This window comes from Haemorhous mexicanus, chromosome 26 (genome assembly GCF_027477595.1).
Source record: "Haemorhous mexicanus isolate bHaeMex1 chromosome 26, bHaeMex1.pri, whole genome shotgun sequence".
Lineage (NCBI taxonomy): Eukaryota > Metazoa > Chordata > Aves > Passeriformes > Fringillidae > Haemorhous > Haemorhous mexicanus.
This window is the reverse complement of record NC_082366.1, coordinates 4035081-4051944: the sequence shown is the minus strand read 5'-3', so window position 1 is coordinate 4051944 and position 16864 is coordinate 4035081. Positions and strand designations below refer to the sequence as shown.

General features: G+C 50.6%; 1 protein-coding gene across 1 annotated transcript in view; it reads left to right on the top strand.

Annotated features, from left to right (window-relative positions):
* Nucleotides 1–16194, top strand: part of VWC2L (von Willebrand factor C domain containing 2 like) — a 45138-nt gene extending 28944 nt beyond the window's left edge. The window contains exon 4 of the mRNA XM_059868236.1: nt 14180–16194. Coding sequence (XP_059724219.1) covers nt 14180–14328 — 149 coding nt within the window. The 3' untranslated portion in view covers nt 14329–16194. The remainder of the gene's footprint in view (nt 1–14179) is intronic.
* Nucleotides 16195–16864: the final 670 nt, after the last annotated feature.

The following is a 16864-nucleotide window of genomic DNA, read 5'->3' as shown; positions in this document are numbered from 1 at the left end:
ACAAAAAAGAAATTTATTATTACAGGCAACATCAAACTGTAATTATTAAATTGGAAATTAAATGGGAAACTGTTAAAGAATGAAAACCTGCCCACGACAGTAATGATTAGACATAGTTGCTGTTTTTGTACAGAAACTGCTTTTGGCCTTGGCTTCATCATGCCCCCCAGAGAGTAAATATGCTGTGATCCAGTCCCTGAGGCTGCTGTAAACTGCCTGGCTGCCTTTCTCCAAGGAAACATCCAGGTTTTGTGTGCAGCTGGGGATCTGCCCCCTCTCACTCATCCCAGCAGCTGGACAGTGAAGGTTTCACAGCAAGAAGAGTCAGGGCCAGTTCCTGTGCCTGCATGAGCCCCTCCTTGGTCAGTTTTACCTGGACTTGAGAGACACCCCTGCCCAAATGGTTATTTGGGTTTCCCAGCTGGATCAACCCCTGAAATAAAGGTGCCTCCTCTTTACAGATTTAGCCTAATTCTTACCTATGGATCCAAAGTTTAGAGGGGAGCTGCTGAGAGAGGAGTGGCCTCCACAGAAGGCATTACAAGCCCCAGCAAAAACCACCCAGGGCTTTCCTCACTCCTCTGTTGTGTGCACAGCATTTTTGCAGTTTGCACTGCCCCTTCTCCTGTGCTTGTTTTCTCCCTCTCAGGGGAGTGCTGCCTGTGCTTTCCCTCTTGGCTTCATGTGCCCAAGCTCCTCCTCTAACCAAGGGTTAAAGCAGCCACAGAGGAGAGGAGAGCATCAGCTAATTAAGAGCAGTGCTTGACAGGTTCCTGTGGGATGCTGATGGGCACCATCAGCCTGCCCAGGACAGCCCAGCAGGCACCATGGAGGCACCAGCCTTCCAAAGCCCTGTGGGAAAGCTTCTCCTTGCTGCAACAGGGCTGGCCAGAGGTGAAGCTGAGGCTCAAGGTGCATCAGGAAAACGTGTGCCTTTTGTTCTCCTGACTGAGGTCTGGGCTGGCACAGGAAGTGTAGGCACAGGAGGTCATGGGCTCCTTCAGTGCTGGCTCCAAGGTGGGGCCAACCCAAGGTTCTCACCACTGTGTGCATTAGCAGGGCACAGCTGTGGGGGTCAGCAAGACATCACTGACTTTCTGTTTTCCACTAATCTGGTGGGCAAAAAGAATTAAATAAAATCCCCCACGTAAGCTCATCATGTCACAAACTTCACCAGAGGCTGAGGTGGGAGCAGCAGTGGGTCTGGCACTGCTGGCAGGCCTGGACCTGGCAGCATCCAGCAGGAACGCTGACAAATGCCATGGGCACTGCATGCCAGCAGTGTGTCCCACGTGCTGCAGTGTCTCCTCGGGCACCTCACCCCACAGTGGCTGAGTTCCTGCATGTCTCAGTTGTGTCAAGGATTTTGGCAGTGCACCCAGGAGGGATCTCTGGGGCAGGGCAGCATCCCACACACATCAGCACCCACAAATCATCACAGAAGAGTTTGGGTCGTAAGGAACCTTGAAGATCACCCAGTTCCATCCCCTGCCATGGGCAGGGATGCAGTGGCAGTGTGCCACATTCCTTCTTTTAGTGTCTCCAGTTCAGTCTTTGCCAGATATGTATCTGTGCCCCTCATGTCATCCTGCCCCTCACGTTTCACAAGACCTGTCCTAATTTTTGTCCAAAACTTTGCCAGCTGAGAAATAAATAAGAGAGTTTATTCTCTGAGTCTGGCAATCACTTCATGGCCCAGGGAGGAAGGATGCAAAGTAAGGGTCAGGGAGGGGAATCTCTCTCAGAGGCACTGGGGCAATGCTGACTTCAAAACAAGCATTTCCCTGGCTTTCTTCAGGGCCTAAAACAGAGACAGAAAGAAACCAACAGTGTAACTCCTGCCACTGGCAGGTTCTCCTCTTCCAGTGGCTATGTTTGCTTTGCTCTTTGTGGCACTTTTGGCTATTGCTGCCATATGTGCAAGGAACCATCTGGAAATCTGTTCCCAGCTTCAGCAAGTGCTGACAGGGACTTGTGTTCACTGGGGCCGTGTTTGCTTGGTGCCTGCAGCAGCTCACCTGGGCTCCCCCTTGTACCCCAGCAAGGCAGGGTCTGGGCCCAAGCCTGTGTCAGGGCATGCACAAAGCCTTCAGGCCTCCCCAGGAATTCCCACCCTCTTTCAGTTGCAGGGTTTGGAGTGGTTCTGCCTATTGGGGTGTTTGGTTTCCCACCTTTTTTTACTTCCTGTGGCTGTTGAGCTCAGCTTTTGTTTTATGTGTTCAGGAGTACAGGAGTGTGTTTCATTTTCCAGATTAGAAAATGCTCAGAGGTATAATCAGGTCCTTCCACAGTATTTAATTATCCATAATTAAAGGCATCTACACAAAGCAGCAGATTTTCAAAGACTATTCCTGTGTTACATTGCTAATGAATTAAGTAATTAATTGGCATTGAAAAAATACAATGGGAAACATCAATCTTTTAAAGTAAAGCATTTTTCAGGGGGTTTATAAAATCATTAACTCATATCAGGTCAGTAGCTGTTCTAATGTCTAAATCCCTCTTCTGACTTTAAAAAAAAAAAAATCTAAGGCACAAAATGAATGCAGGAAAACCAAGGCAGGGAATACTAGCTGAGGAGTGTGGGAACACTCAGAAATGGGGAATTTTTGGATGTCATTGTCCCTCACTTTGCCACCCTGCCCCACAGTTCCTTCCCTCTGCCAGTAAGGTGAACCAATTCCCATCACACTGGAGAAGGCAAATCCTGGGACAGAACATGGATGACAGCTGCTTCTGCAGCTGCTGGAGAGACCAGGGCAGGTGCCAGCAGAAATGTTTAGGGCCCTGTTTATTCCAGAAGCACCAACCTCTGCTTGTGTCTTCTGTCCATCAGACCAAGGTGTGCCCATCCTTGCAGTGCTTTGGTCTCCCCATCTGTGTCCTCAGGACCATCCACCTCCCTGCCCTGCCCCTTCCATGCCCTGCTCCTCCTGTTTCCTCAGGAGATGCAGATTTTGGCACAGCAGTGCCTCTTCCTGTCTCTCTACCACCAGGATTAATGGTTGGGGTGGGTCAGGGAAGGTTTTCCTGATTTTCCTTCTCTGTGCCACAGGCAAGTAATTAACTTCCCCACATAAAGTAAGAAATACTGTTTCTGTCATTGTGGTTATTCTGTTTCTACAAGTAATCAATCATTTGTATGGATTTGCATAGAAATGGGAGCTTTGCCACTGCAGCCCATCCTAAATTTATAGGGATGAAAACAAGCAGATCCCAAGGCTGATACTGCTAAACACCCCCCAGGAGATCCATCCTTTGACTGGAAGGGAAACCTTTGCTGACTGACTTTAATTTTTACCAATAAATTCCCCTTTCACATGGCTCTTACCTGCCCATGACCACCATCACAGAGGCCAGGGGGCTGGGAATGGTGGTGAAGGCAGCAGCAGATGGGTTCTGCTCCAAGTCAGCAGCAGAAAACCCAACAACTCAAACACAGGCCAAGAGCAGGAAGAAATGGTTTCCACAGCAGCTCCTCCCTTACATGGAGAGTTTTATCTTTGCTCTGAAGTCCCATTTCTAACACAACTCCACATTCAAAACCACCATGAGAAAATTCTGTCCACAGGTGGGAAACACAAGTGGGGCTGTGCTGGTGCCCTCAAAGCATCACACTCATGCCATGATGGCAGAAAGGCCTGAGGGCATTTTTCCATCAGTTGACCCCATCCCACAGGGATCTGGACTGCAGTGCTGCTGTTTTCCAGACAGGAGCTGGAGGCTGATCCCATGTGCTCCCCACCTGGTTCCCCACAGCTCAGGAAAGCCCCATTACCCTGGCAGGCACCCACTGCCACTGCAGCCTCAGCCGGTGCTGGGCTGGGTTTGCAGCACTCTCCACCTCTAAAGGAACAACTCAATCAAATGTGTAGCACTCTTGGTTCATCCCTACATTTCTTTGCTCCTGTTTGATACAAAATGAGCCCAGTCAAAGTTTCCATTTCATTTATGACTGATCTGAAAAAATCCCCTCACCCCATAAAACATCACACAGCTGTAGTGACCAAGTCAGATTCAATTCTGGCTTTATATTGAGTTGACATGAAGCCAGCTCTCTTCCATACATCATCTGGGATTGCAGTTAAGCATGAAATACTGGTTTAATTCTTACACCAAATGTGGGAATTTTTTTCTGAAGAAAAAAAGACATAAAAATGTTCAAGTGGCCCATAAAAATCATTATATTTTCACACAAAGTGCAACCAAGAGGCGAATAAGTTGACTAAAATCTCACAAGACCCAGGGAAAAAGTCCTGCTTGTTATTCTTTTGTTGTTAACCTTTGCCTCTGGGCAGGGACCTGGGCAGGGACCACAGGCCTGGTGCTTTGGCATCCAGGGGCTACCTGGGCCTTTATGTCCCTACATCAGGTGTCCTCCCACGCCTGCAGGGACCAGGAGCTGCTGCTGCCTGCTCCCTCACAGTGACCCAGACCTCTGCAGGGTGGCATGCACAAAGTCACCAAAGGATGAGTTTGCTTCTCTGCACCCCAGTTCCTTCCTTGGGCAACAATGGCTGCCAGGGCACAGTCCCTGGCACTGAGCCTGTCCCATGGCACCATGGCACACGTTGTTCTGTGGCTGCTCCTGGCACCTGAGCCAGGGAGGTGAAGGCACCACAAACACTACAGCACATTATGCATGCATTGATTTTTTTTTTCTTCACTTAAAGGTTTAGTCTCTGAAAGGTCCAACTTTTCCTCCCTTTGGCTGTTGATTTTGCAGGTAACAGTGTTAGCTGATGCAGTAGTTTAATGGTAGTTCTATTAATTAATTTCTTTTAAATTAATCTGTTTGATACCAGCTCAAAAAAACCCACCACACCTTTTAATGTTTGAAGCATTAAAAGAATGAATGTACCTTCAGTGCTGTTGGAATTCATTTTGGGAAGTACCTATTTAGACAATTTTTTGAAAGCCTGCTGCTTACCTGAAAGGGTTAAATGCCCTCAGAGTAGCTTTCATTGCCCACAATTACAATCTTCTATTTAAAAAAGAAATCTATGCTATTTCCCAAAAGTTTATGCTGTCTGCAAAGAGATTTTTAAGAGCTAATCCTGTTTGTTTGCTCAGGTAAATGTTGAAACACAGATTTCTCCTTTAATAGATGTTACTGCTGGCTTTGAGGTGTTACAGTTTTCCTCCTCCAGCCCAGAGTGGGCTCACTAAAACCTGGTTGAGAAAATCTGCTTTGGATGCACAGTTTGTGCCTATGCAATGCTGGGGCCTTTGCCTTTGCAGCTTTTTTTACCATTTTTCAGTGCTGATCAAGGTATTTGCACACACAGATCCTTTTAAAATGAAGAGGAATTTGGTATGTAAATCCCATCAGTGACTGAAAATACCAACCTGCATTTTACACTCAAAGGAGGGGGGAAAGCCCTGGATGTACAGATGAGTCTGAAGCACTGAGAGTTGCTCTTGTGCCATCTGGGAGCTGATCCACGTGCTGGCTCCTCCAGCCAGCTCACTTCAAAGCTGCCCCCGTTCAGGTGGATGAGTCAGCAGAGTGAAGAAAGGGTTATGAACTTGATACCTATTAATTCCCCCTGCAGCAACAGCTAACCCTGCTGGCCAGCAGTCCCTAAGCCCCAGCTGGGTTAGAAACCCACTCAAATGGGCAGACTGGGGCTGGAGGTTTTGCAGGGAGCACAAAGTGCACTTGGATATGCCCCCAGCTCTGATTTTGGTGCCCTTGGGATCAGAAGCAGAGGGGCTTGGATGCACAGGACTGGGGGAAATGTCCATATGGGGAGGCAGATTCCATCATCTAAAGCAGTGGGAGATGTCCTGCTTGCATTATTGTCTTTGGTGTGCCCAGATGATGAGCTTTGCTCCACCATCTCCACACTGCCTTCCCCGAGGGAGCTGTGCCAAAGGTCTGACCCAGAGCTCTGCTGGCCCAGCACAGGAAGGGCCAGGGAGGGTGGGTTGGACATGACCAGAAGCCATCAGACACTGGAAGCTGTGGCTGCTCCATCCCTGGGATGTCCCTGTCCAAGGACAGGCTGGATGGGGCTTGGAGCAGCCTGGTCCAGCAGGAGCTATCCCTGCCCATGGCAGAGGGTGGAGGTGGACCAGGTTTAAGGTCCTTTCCTACCCAAACCATTCTGGGTCTCTGTGCTCAGTCTTGGGCTTAGGCCCCTGGTGTCCAGCTCATCCCACAAGCACAGAAAGTGAAGAGTGGGGTGGGGCTCCAGCACCTTCAGCTGCTGCATTTTAGCTGTGGAAGGGACACTGTCCCCTTTTGTCCTGGTGAGGGATGGTGTCCAGGCTGTCCCCGGAGTGGGGGTCGGTGTGGGCACCCATGGATGTCACAGCTGCCACACAGATGGCCTTTAAATCACACCCATAGATCTCCCCTGTGCCAAAACAGCCCTGCTCCACTACTTAGTGATGCCTGAAGTTATGTCTCCACATCAAATGAAGTAACTGTGCTATCAATAAGGAGGAGTGATGCTGAGTACTCCCTTCTGGATGTCTCCCTGTCCCTCATTTGTTTGCTGCTGCTGATTAAGATGGATAACGAGCCATCAGGATTTCTCTAACTGCAGTGCACAGCACTGAGGCCTAAATCAGTCTCTGTCACTGGTGCCAGCTCCCACTTTAGGGAACTGGAGTGTGGCCCCTGCATCCATGAGACTCCAGGGCAGCAGATACCTGGGACTGTCTGAGCAAAGCCTGGATGATGCGACCCTCTCGGTGTGCAGAGAGCCAGGAGGGGATGTGGGGCCTCCAGGAGGGGATGTGGGGCCTCCAGGAGGGGATGTGGGGCCTCCAGGAGGTCCCTGTCCCACTGGGTGGCTGGGAGCTGCTGCTGTGTTAGATTTTCTTTATTGTGTGGCTGCATTGCTGGCAAAAGTCAGTGGAACAGCTCCCATTGACCTGAATTGAGCTTTTCACCTCCCCCTCACCCTCTTGATGCATTCCTTCTAATGATGGAGGGCTGGCTTGGAGTGAGCAACTTGGATTTAATTTGGACAAGGATACTGCAGATATATATATATATATATTAATGCAGAGATTAAATGACTTTTAGGCATCTTCAGGCACCCAGTGATGTGAATTATGGCTGGAAAAATCTCTCCTGTAAATAGGCAGTACTTGCAAAGGGCTGTTACCATTGACTTCTGAGCAGTGAAAAATGCAGGAAGGATGGAAAAGAGCTGCAGATCAGCTTCAGAGGAGAGCAATTCTTCAGGGCAGTGGTGCACACGATTGAAAGCTCGTGGACATCTAGAAGGTACCACCAAATGACTCCAGGAGCTGTTAGCCAGAGCCAGCTCTCCCTGGGTGGCTGGACAGGGTGGCAGGGGAAGAGTGAACCTTCCATCTTGGGGTCACCTCAAGGAGGAGACACTTGTTAGCAGAGCTGGGAGCCACAGAGTGACAGGACAAGGGGAATGGGGTTAAACTGACAGAGGCCAACAGTTTATTTTAGTATTTTAAAATATCAACAGCAATCCAAAAAAAGGGGAACAGAGAAATTCCTGAGCTTTTGAATGGCAGGGGGCTGGAAGGGTGCTGGAGCCACCACTGGCCCACTGGAGGGAGGGAGGGAGGGAGGTTTAATTTGTGGCACTCAGGCTGGCATGGGTTGCTAGATTCAGTTCTTAGTGCCTCCTGAAAATGGAGCAGCATACAGATTTCATTGAGGGGGCAGCTGATGCATTGGTGCAGTCTCTGCATCCCAGGAGAGCTCACTGCTGCCTGAGAGCGTGAGCAGGCTGAGAAGCAGCTTCCAGCCTCGATGGGGATGGGGACACTGACCTGGAGCAGTCCCACTTCCAGCCCTAGAGGAGTCTCTGTGCAGGGTGGGTGGTTGGGTGATGATGGACTTTGGAGTCCAGGGGGTTCTTTCCTCCTGGTGTTTGTGCTGGGAGGAGCTGTGTCCTCTGTAGCCTGGAGGACATGGACATCACCTGCTGGAGCAGGGAGCAGGCAGAGCCACAGCCCAGTGCTGTCTCTCCTGAGAAGTGGCAGACATGGGTCAGAGCCAGGGGCTCCTGGGCTGAGAACTCACTGCCCCACATCCTGGGATCACGGCAGCCCCATTCCCAGTGCACCCTCAGGCTTCAGCCATGCTCTGAGCCAGGGTCTCCAGCTCGGGCCTCCTTCTAACACAAGAAAGTCAGGGGTTGTTGTCTTTGGGTGGGGCTCTCAGCTGCCCCTGCAGAGCATCACCAAATTTAATTTTCAGCAGGGCAGAGCTCAGCATCACTGGCTGATTTCTTTATGTCTCACCTCCTGCTTCTCCTGCTACCTCCTCCTAGGAGGAGAGGGGGGCTGGCACTCTCCATGCCAGGCAGTGATAACAGGACTTCTTCCCTCCCCAACTCCTTAATTCAAGCCACAAACTGAGCTCTTTTCTTGCAATCTGAAGTGATCACATAAATAGCATTGCCAGAGCTAAATGAACATCTGAAGGGATCCTGCAGGATCAGCAGAGAGGAGCGGTGCTCACCTCCAGGAATAGCAGCCATCATGAAAACAAGATGATGGTTTTCCTTCCCTTCTGAGCACAGAGTTCAGCCTGGACATGGAAACAGTCCCAAGATGCAGGCACAGGCAATTTCTTGCCTCTGTGACAGAGCCTGGGAATTCTGCTGTGGTTTTCCTGTTGGGGATCCACTATCCTCGTGTGGATTCCAAGTGTCATCCTCATTTGGTCCCTGTTTTGCAGGGGATTTGTTTCAGCACCAGACACCAGTGCTGGAGACTGGATGGCTTGTGGTGTGGGATGGTCACAGTGAAGCCTCGGAGAGGTCTGTTTTGTGGAGACATGCAGAGGAAAATCTGCCTTCCCACGGGGCAGACACTTGGCCATGCTCAGCAGAAACACCTCCCCCAGGCCAGAGCACACTGCCAAGAGCAAACCCCCTGCCCAGTTGTGTTCATGGTCGAGCTCCAAAAGCAAAGTCCTTGAGCCTCATTCAGCTGAGAGAGTGTCCAGGGGGATGGTCCAGGATGTATCCATTCCTAAATACTGTCAGCAAACACCACAGTTTTCCACTTATCCCTTGCAACTTCAGTTGTGGGGCACACCACGTGGGAGCCTGAGGGATGGCTGCTGAACTGAGCTGCTGTTCAGCAGCTGTCTTAACCAGGCAGATAAGCATAGCCATCAGCACCTCTCTCCTTGATGGAATCCATTGACTGAATAAGTTAAATTCTCCTGGAGTCAGCTTTAATATTTCCTGAAGGGATGGGGAGACTCTCAGAGAAGTGGCAGGAGATGTATTTTACTGAGGGGAAGCTACCACTCTGGCTGGAATCAGAGGGTGCACAGTGAGAGTTGTGGTGGAGATGAGCTTTGTCTGGGGCAAGATGCTATTCAGGGCACATCTGAATATCACAGTTGGCCTGAAGTGATCTGTGCTTGCTGTTTGATTAACATTTGATTTCCTTTTATTGCTTCTCTGCACACACAAAGCTGAATTCAGAGCTGCTGAAAGGCACAGGCAGAGCTGCTGAGTGAGGAGTCCCAGGGAGCTGGGGGGACGCTGCTGATCTGCACTGAGTGGCTCCAAGGCTTCAGCTCGTGGTGCTGGAGAGAGCCTGGCCCCTGAATTCCCTCTGGAACGGGGGTGCAGCAGAGCAGGGTCATCACCCCAGTACCTGATCTTCAGCAGATGCTTGCAGAATTTTCCATCATTCTCCCCAAACAACAAACCAAATATGATTTTATTTTTTTTACATCTCTCCCATCAAACCAGCATCTGAACGTCCCTAATACATCTCCATAAAAATCTTCACAGCTGTTCTAGCAAACAGCCTGGAGTGCTGCTGGCTTTTATGAGTATTAACTATGTTAAGCAAAGCAAATCTCACTATTACACTGTCTGTGGGAGCAGCAAACATCTCCCATCAGTCTCCCTGAGCAAGGAGAAGGGTGATTAGTGTCCTGTTATCATCACAGTCGTGGTTTAAGATGTTTTAACCAAGAGCAGGACAAGAGCCCTTGCCCAAAGCAGCTCCTTGTTCCTGCTGCTATTATTGTAAGTAACCTGATGTGCTTGACATGCCATCAAATATTTCTGAGCAGTGTCCTCCTTTGAATGATGATTAAAAACCCCATCCTGCTGTTCTGGGGCATTCCTTGGGGGTTTGTTTTGGCAGACCCTGCTCTCATCCAGCTCCTCCAAGCAGCCACAGTGGGAAAAGCTCAAGCCAGCAGTGGGTTGGGGCCATGAACTTTTGAAATGTTGGGAGGGAAAAAGAATATTAGAGAATTTAAAACAGTCTGTTGAGCTCTATTGCACAAAAATAAGAAAAAAAAAAAACCAAACAGGACTTGATTTCTTGCTGTGGGCTCTGGTTGTGGCTTTCAGGGCTGCAGCCCCTCCGAGGCACACGGCGCAGCCATGCAGATCCCCAGGTGCTGGAGGTTATCTCCACCAGTGGCTGCCAGCTCTGTTAATCCCAAAGTTTCTGGAAAACTCCCTGGTGACTTATGCTCCTGGCAAACAGCATTTTCTGTGCCATGGCACATTAAACTCCAGCAGTGCAGGGTCCCTCTCTGAGTGCCTTCACTGCGGGTGCAATGCTTGCTGCATCCCAGTTGGGACAAACAGGATCCAGTTTTCCATGGGAAGGTGGGAGAAGTTTAAATGGGGAGAAAAAACAAGCAGAGGGAGAGAGGCTGGCTGGTAGTGATTGTGCTGGAAAACTGGATTTCAGGCAGTGGGAATTAAAGTTGAATTATCACACGTGCAGTGTGGAAATTTTGCCTTCTGTTAGAAATCCGTGTTTCTGGAGGGATGAGGGATAGCAGTGGGAGAGAGAGGATGCAGTAAAGCTCAGTCCAGCTCACTGTGGTGAGCAAAAGAAACCATTTCACTCAGGCAAAATGCAGAAGGGGCTGTTTGGAGAGTGCTGGGAAAGAAAAGGCCCAGAGCAGTGGCAGTGCTGGCCTGAATTAAAAGTACTAAAGTCTGTCTGGAGCGAGGCTGAACACCCCACAGGAGGACAGATGTCAGCAGAGCCCTGGGTCATGTTTTCCTCCATTTTGCTAAAAGCCAAGAAGAAAACAAACCCAATTGCTGTGATTCTCCCCTCAGTTCAGCCTGTGACTGCAGCTCCCTGGGCAGCCCAGGATGCTCAGTGCTGCACTGAGGGCTGGGCTGGCACTCCCTGGGATTTACTCTGTCATCTCCCCCTTTGCCTCACCCAGCCCCTTTGGGGCAGGGGCAGTATCCCAAGGATTTTCTGTTAGACACAGAGAGGCAGATCATTAGTGTTTAATTACAGAGGGGCAGATCATTGGTGTTTAATTACAGAGGGGCAGATCATTAGTGTTTAATTACAGATTTGCAGAGTTGCCCCATGTCCCTGGCTGGGACAGGGGTGTTGCTGTGCTGCTGTCCCCAGAATAAGGGATCCCCTCATCCATCTCCTCTTTTCTTCAGTGTCTGATTTCTGCTCCTCCCTGTTCTGGGGCATTAATGAATGGTATTTATTAATTATTTTATTTCTATATGGCCCTCTGGGGAAGCTCAGAAGGGAGAAGAGACCTGAGGCTGCTGGGAGGAGAAAGGGCAGCCAAGGAATGTACAGATAAGCAGGATGAAGGAAAAATAACCTTGGCCCAGTTGGCAGCACCCATCAGCCAGTCCCAGTGCCATCAGCCTTGCCTGACCATGATCCCTGCACCACTGAGGTGCCAAAGTCTCCTGAGGGAGGTGTTGGGCCCCCAAAGCCTGGCTGGGAGGCAAAGCTGGCTCACCTGGGAGTGAGCAAACCTGCAGGCTCCCTCAGAGCCAGCCTCCCATCTGCTCCCAGCCCCCAGAATGGGCTGGCAGTGCTGTACATCCAGATGAAGCTGTGTCTGGAGACATGTGTGGGTGTGGAGGCAGCACTGGCCTCTCAAATGAGTTGTTTAGCAGGCAGGGGAGCAAAAGAGATGTCTTCCCCTTTCCTTGCCACCCTAATCTCCAGAGGAAGCTCTTTTGTTTATATTACAATGAAAAGGAGTTTTTTTGCTGTGGGAGTGCAGGGCAGGCTTTGAGTGGAGGCTGCTCACCCTGGGCATCCTGGACATTGACAGGCAGTCACAGCATCTCACCAACGTGCCATCCCAGGCAATTATTCCAACTTCAGATACAGACACAGGAATTTTCATGGCACTTGAACCCCAGACATTTAAGAGCAGCAAATGACCTGAGAGCAACACCCTCACTGGATCATAACCCACTCCCACCCACCAGGCTCCAGGGAGTGGGGAATTAAACCAGGGGTGATGAGCACAGGCAGTGGCACAGCCAGCACGGGGACTCAAAGACTCTGGGAACGTGTGACAACTTCAGTGGGTTGCCAGAGACATAGCACAGTTGGAATCACAGCCTTTCTGACCAGGATGGTGTCTTCCAGACAGATGTCAACTTGGGAAATCTTCAGCTCCTGACCAAAACAAGTCATGACTTCTTTAACCTCATGCCTGCAAGGAAAAGCACAGATACCACGTGTGCAAATGTGGAGTTTGGCTGTCCTGTTCATGCTCTTGCCTGGTGGCTCCTGGCTTTAAAGTTCTCAGCAGTTTGTAATGGCTGAGGTTGGAGGGGCTCTTTGGAGCTTGTCCAGCTCAAGGCCCAGCTCACAGCAGCCTTAAAACATCCTCACTCCCAGGGCTGCTCCACTGCCAGCAGCCCTGTGTCACCTGTGCTCTGCTCAGCACCTGCAGTGCAATCTCCTTGTTTGGAGTAAAAGCCTCTCCTGGAATCCCGGTGGAATTCACGTGCTGGCCTGGCCCAGGAGCAGCACAGACCTTCCCAGTGCCACAGCCTGCCTTCCACACCTGCCCAGGGACACGCAGCAGCCCTGGGGTACCCCCTGTCACCCCAAACTCTGTACTGGAGCCATCCCAGGCATCTTTCTCTGGCCATTCTGTCATGGCCTGATGAAGATGGATGGGAAATGTTGCTGCAGAGCCATGTTTGAAGGGGCCTATAAGGAAGGCACGAGGCTGCTGAAACAAAAGTAAGGCACCCTGAATTGCAGGGCTGAGCCCAGCCCTGCCAGACTCGTGGCCTGTTCAGCACCTTACTGAGGTCAGGGCACTCATGAAAGGCCTCTGGCACCCTGGCACTGGGCTGGCTACTGCTCACCCTGTTTCCCTTTCCCAGCCTTAAGCCTAAGCCTTAAAGAACAACTTGCCCATAATTCCATGTCTGTTCACACTCTCACCCTTGGAATGCACCTCATGCACTGGAGGCACAGATTAAAACTGGTGGCCAGTCAAGGGGTGACATTTCAGAGCAGCTCTCGAGGCACAAAACACTTTTCAAATGTCTTTATGCTCCCCTCATGTCACCAGTGTGACTGCCCTGAATTTTTTGTGTGGCTCTGACATTAATTCCTGGCACTAAGCAGTGATGGAGTAAGAGGGGAAGAGGAGAGATCTTGCAGAGGGAAAGATGGGCAGTGGATATTTGTGGGGCTTTTATGAGGAGGAGAAAAGAGCTTTAAGATTCCTTCCTACCCAACCATCCTGTGACTGGGAAATAAGATCCTTGCTGACTTGCTACTCAGCTTTGATATTGTGTAATAATCCAAAAAAACCAAATACCCAAAGCAATAATGAGCAGATTAAAGGAATTACCCTTGAGAAGAATAACCAAGATTTTATCAGAAAGCTGATTTGAGAGGTGATGCAAGCAATAATTTTTGGTTGATAGCTCCAAGTTGGTGGAGGTCCTTGGGGTTACCTGGTGTTGGAGCATGGCTGCCAATGGCCCTAGGGGATGGACTGGCTCTGGTCCCTGCAGCTCCCTGCAGGATGGAGCAGGGAAGGCTGGGCTGTGTCCTCATGGTCTTGTCCATCCTGCAGCCAAAATTTAAGGTGAAAGAGGTACTAAATTAGTGGTCAGCCAAGTAGACAAAGCTGACTGCCAATGGATTTGTTCTAGGGGTTGGGTGCAGAAACAGAGAGGACAGTTTCAAGGCCTTTATTTTCCCCTTTAGTGCCTGAGTGCAACCAAAAAAAGAGAAGGGATTGCTGTGGGTCCAGGGCTGGGCACTGAGCAAGGTGGGAGCTCTGCTGCAGATACAGCAGTGCTGGTGGCATGGCCAGAGCACAGCAGGGGGCTGGCACTGGCTCCCTGCCTGTCCCAGGCTCAGGGCAGAGCTCTGCCCCATCCAAGCACGGAGCATTTACCCCGTTTCCCCCCGTGTGTTTCCGCAGGTCCCAACTGCTTTGCGGGCACCACCATCATCCCCGCGGGCATCGAGGTGAAGGTGGACGACTGCAACATCTGCCACTGCCACAACGGGGACTGGTGGAAGCCAGCACAGTGCTCCAAGCGCGAGTGCCAGGGCAAGCAGGCTCTGTAGCTGCCCCCTGGCCAACAGCCCCTCACGGTGAGGATGGTGATGATGGCGATGAAGGAACAGCCTCGATGCTGCCCACGTGTCCGAGCTCCTGCCAGCTGCAAGCCCTGGGCAGGTGCCATGTGAGCAGAGCTTGGTCCTGTGGGGCAGGGTGTCCCCGTGCCCCCTGCAGCTCCTGTCCTGCTGTACACTCTCTGTTCCTGGGTCCAGGTGTCTGCTCTGCTCTGGGAGTCACCGGAGCTGGCAGGGGGAGGACAGCAGGAACACAGCCCACACGTTCCTGGCCTGGCGATGCCTCAGGCACCCATGGAGTCACTGCTCTCACTTCCTGCAGTGTGGATCCTGGCCTTTTTCACAGTTATTTATTTGAAGGTTTTTTTGCTATTGTGATTTATTTTTTTTTTAAAGTCTCTTCCTAAGCTGGGATCACTGGGACAATACAGCTCCAAGTGGAGCAATAGGTGGAGCATTGGCATTGTGTCTGTAAGCGCAGGTGGCACCAAGGACAGGAGGGAGGTACAAATTACAAGGGATGGGGGGGTTTAAAAATTCCCAACTGGAATGTAACCTGCAGCAGGACCAAGGTAGATGCACAGGTATAGACTGGACAGCCATGACACAAAGCTGTATCTGTGTTACACTTTCTCCACTGAGTGGGGACAATAAAGTTGAAGACACCTACACAGTCAGTGTGACCTTGATGGGAGCAGAGCCCACAGCAGCTGCAGGGGCAGGCTGGGGCAGCCAAGCAGAAGGTGCTCCATGAAAGCAACATCTTACCTGGCTTGTTTGTGTGTGATTCCTGGCTGGGGCAGTGGTGGAGCAGAGGGAAGAGGGCCCCACCTGTCCCTGGTTCCTGGGCTGAGCACTTGCTCACCTGCCTTGTCCCATCCCAAGGCTGCTCTCACTGGAGCCAAGGGCGGTGTTTCATTGCCTTCAGCCACAGCAGGTCACAATTAAAATATGGGATCACCCCACTCTGGAGGTTTCCAGGAATGCCCCATGGCTGTGGCAGCACTAAACTGGCTCAGCTGGCAGGTGAGACCCTTTGCTGCAGTGGGAGGGAGCTGCCCTGGCTCTCCCTGGGAGCATCCACACTGCAGGGACAAAGCAAGCCATGGAGCAGCAGGGCTGGGCTGGGCTCCCATGAGGGCTCTCTCTCAAAAGCAGCTGCTTTCTGTGCCTGCCTGCCAGGAGCAGAGGTCCCCAGCAGCCAAGGGTCCCACCAGGCTTCCCAGCACTGGTACCTCCTCCTTTCTCAGGCTGCAGCTTCCTGGCGATACTGTGAAAGAAAAGCCACCAATGTCATCTCCCTGCCTGCCTGGCCAGGTGAGCACAGGGGCCTTTCCCCTCTCTGTCCATGCTTGGTTCCCTGCTTTTTGGCCAGTGCCATGGGGGTGGTGCTCATTTTGTTCAGAGCTCAGGCTCCAGTCCAGCACCTGCTCTCGACAGTGACGGCAGCAGATCCTCCCCACAGCAGATCAGCACATCAGGCTCAGTTTATACACACCAATGCCTTTAGAGTTTCATTTCTTCCCCAGTTTGGTGTTTTCCTGGAGGGCAGGGGGGGAGGAGCTCTGAGCACAGCAGCTGCTGTCCTGTGGCTGAGCAGTGGCTCCCTGCAGGCCGAGCTGGGACCATTCCAGATGTCACCACCACATTTCTTTGTAAGCTGTTGCCTGTCAATGACTATCCAGTTTCAAAACTTTCAAACAATAGTGTGCCTGAAACTAGTGAGAAAAAAAAAAAACAACTGTACAAATGGGAGGGAGGGGTCCTAGAAACAATATTTGATGTGTAAAAGACTATATTATTAAAAAATTATTTTGTTAAATATAAAATGTGTGAACCAGCAAACAAACCCCAAAATTATATATTTGTGGTGTATTTTACTCTGCTGATCATCAGCCCCTCAAGCTCCCAATTCCCCATCTCATCCCTTGCTCCAGTTCCTGCCTCTTCACAGTATTGGTGAGTGCAGCTGGGGTGGGAAGAGCACATGGGGAGCCTGGAGGAGCCATGAGAATCCCATGGCTGGGATGGGTTGCTCAGGGAGTGGCTCAGCAGTAACTCACTAAACCACTTTTGCTTTGCCAAACCAGGATTCCTGTTTGTGGAGCTGCCATGGACCAGCACGGCTCCCAGGCTCTCACTTCAACCTCCATCTGCTTTTTTATTACTTTTACTGGTGCCATTTTATATTTGATGCCATTTCCTGAACACGGAAATTTGCTTTCAGTTCACAAACTCCTTTTGGTACCTCCAGATGCATCATTATTTACACTGATTAGTAGTTACTCTAATTAATTACAGCTTAATTACTGTAGTTAATGTTTGTACAGTGCTTGGAACAAGTACAGCACTATACGTGCCACATATTATTATTTTCTTCATTATTAATTAAGCACCATCTCCATTCCATGCTGTGCTACTCCATTATTTCCCAAGGAGTCACAGTAGCACCCTTATTCCCACCCAGGAGTACTTTTGTCCCAGCTGCCAGTGGGATGCTGCAGTGCTGTGTTGGCATGGGAGGAGC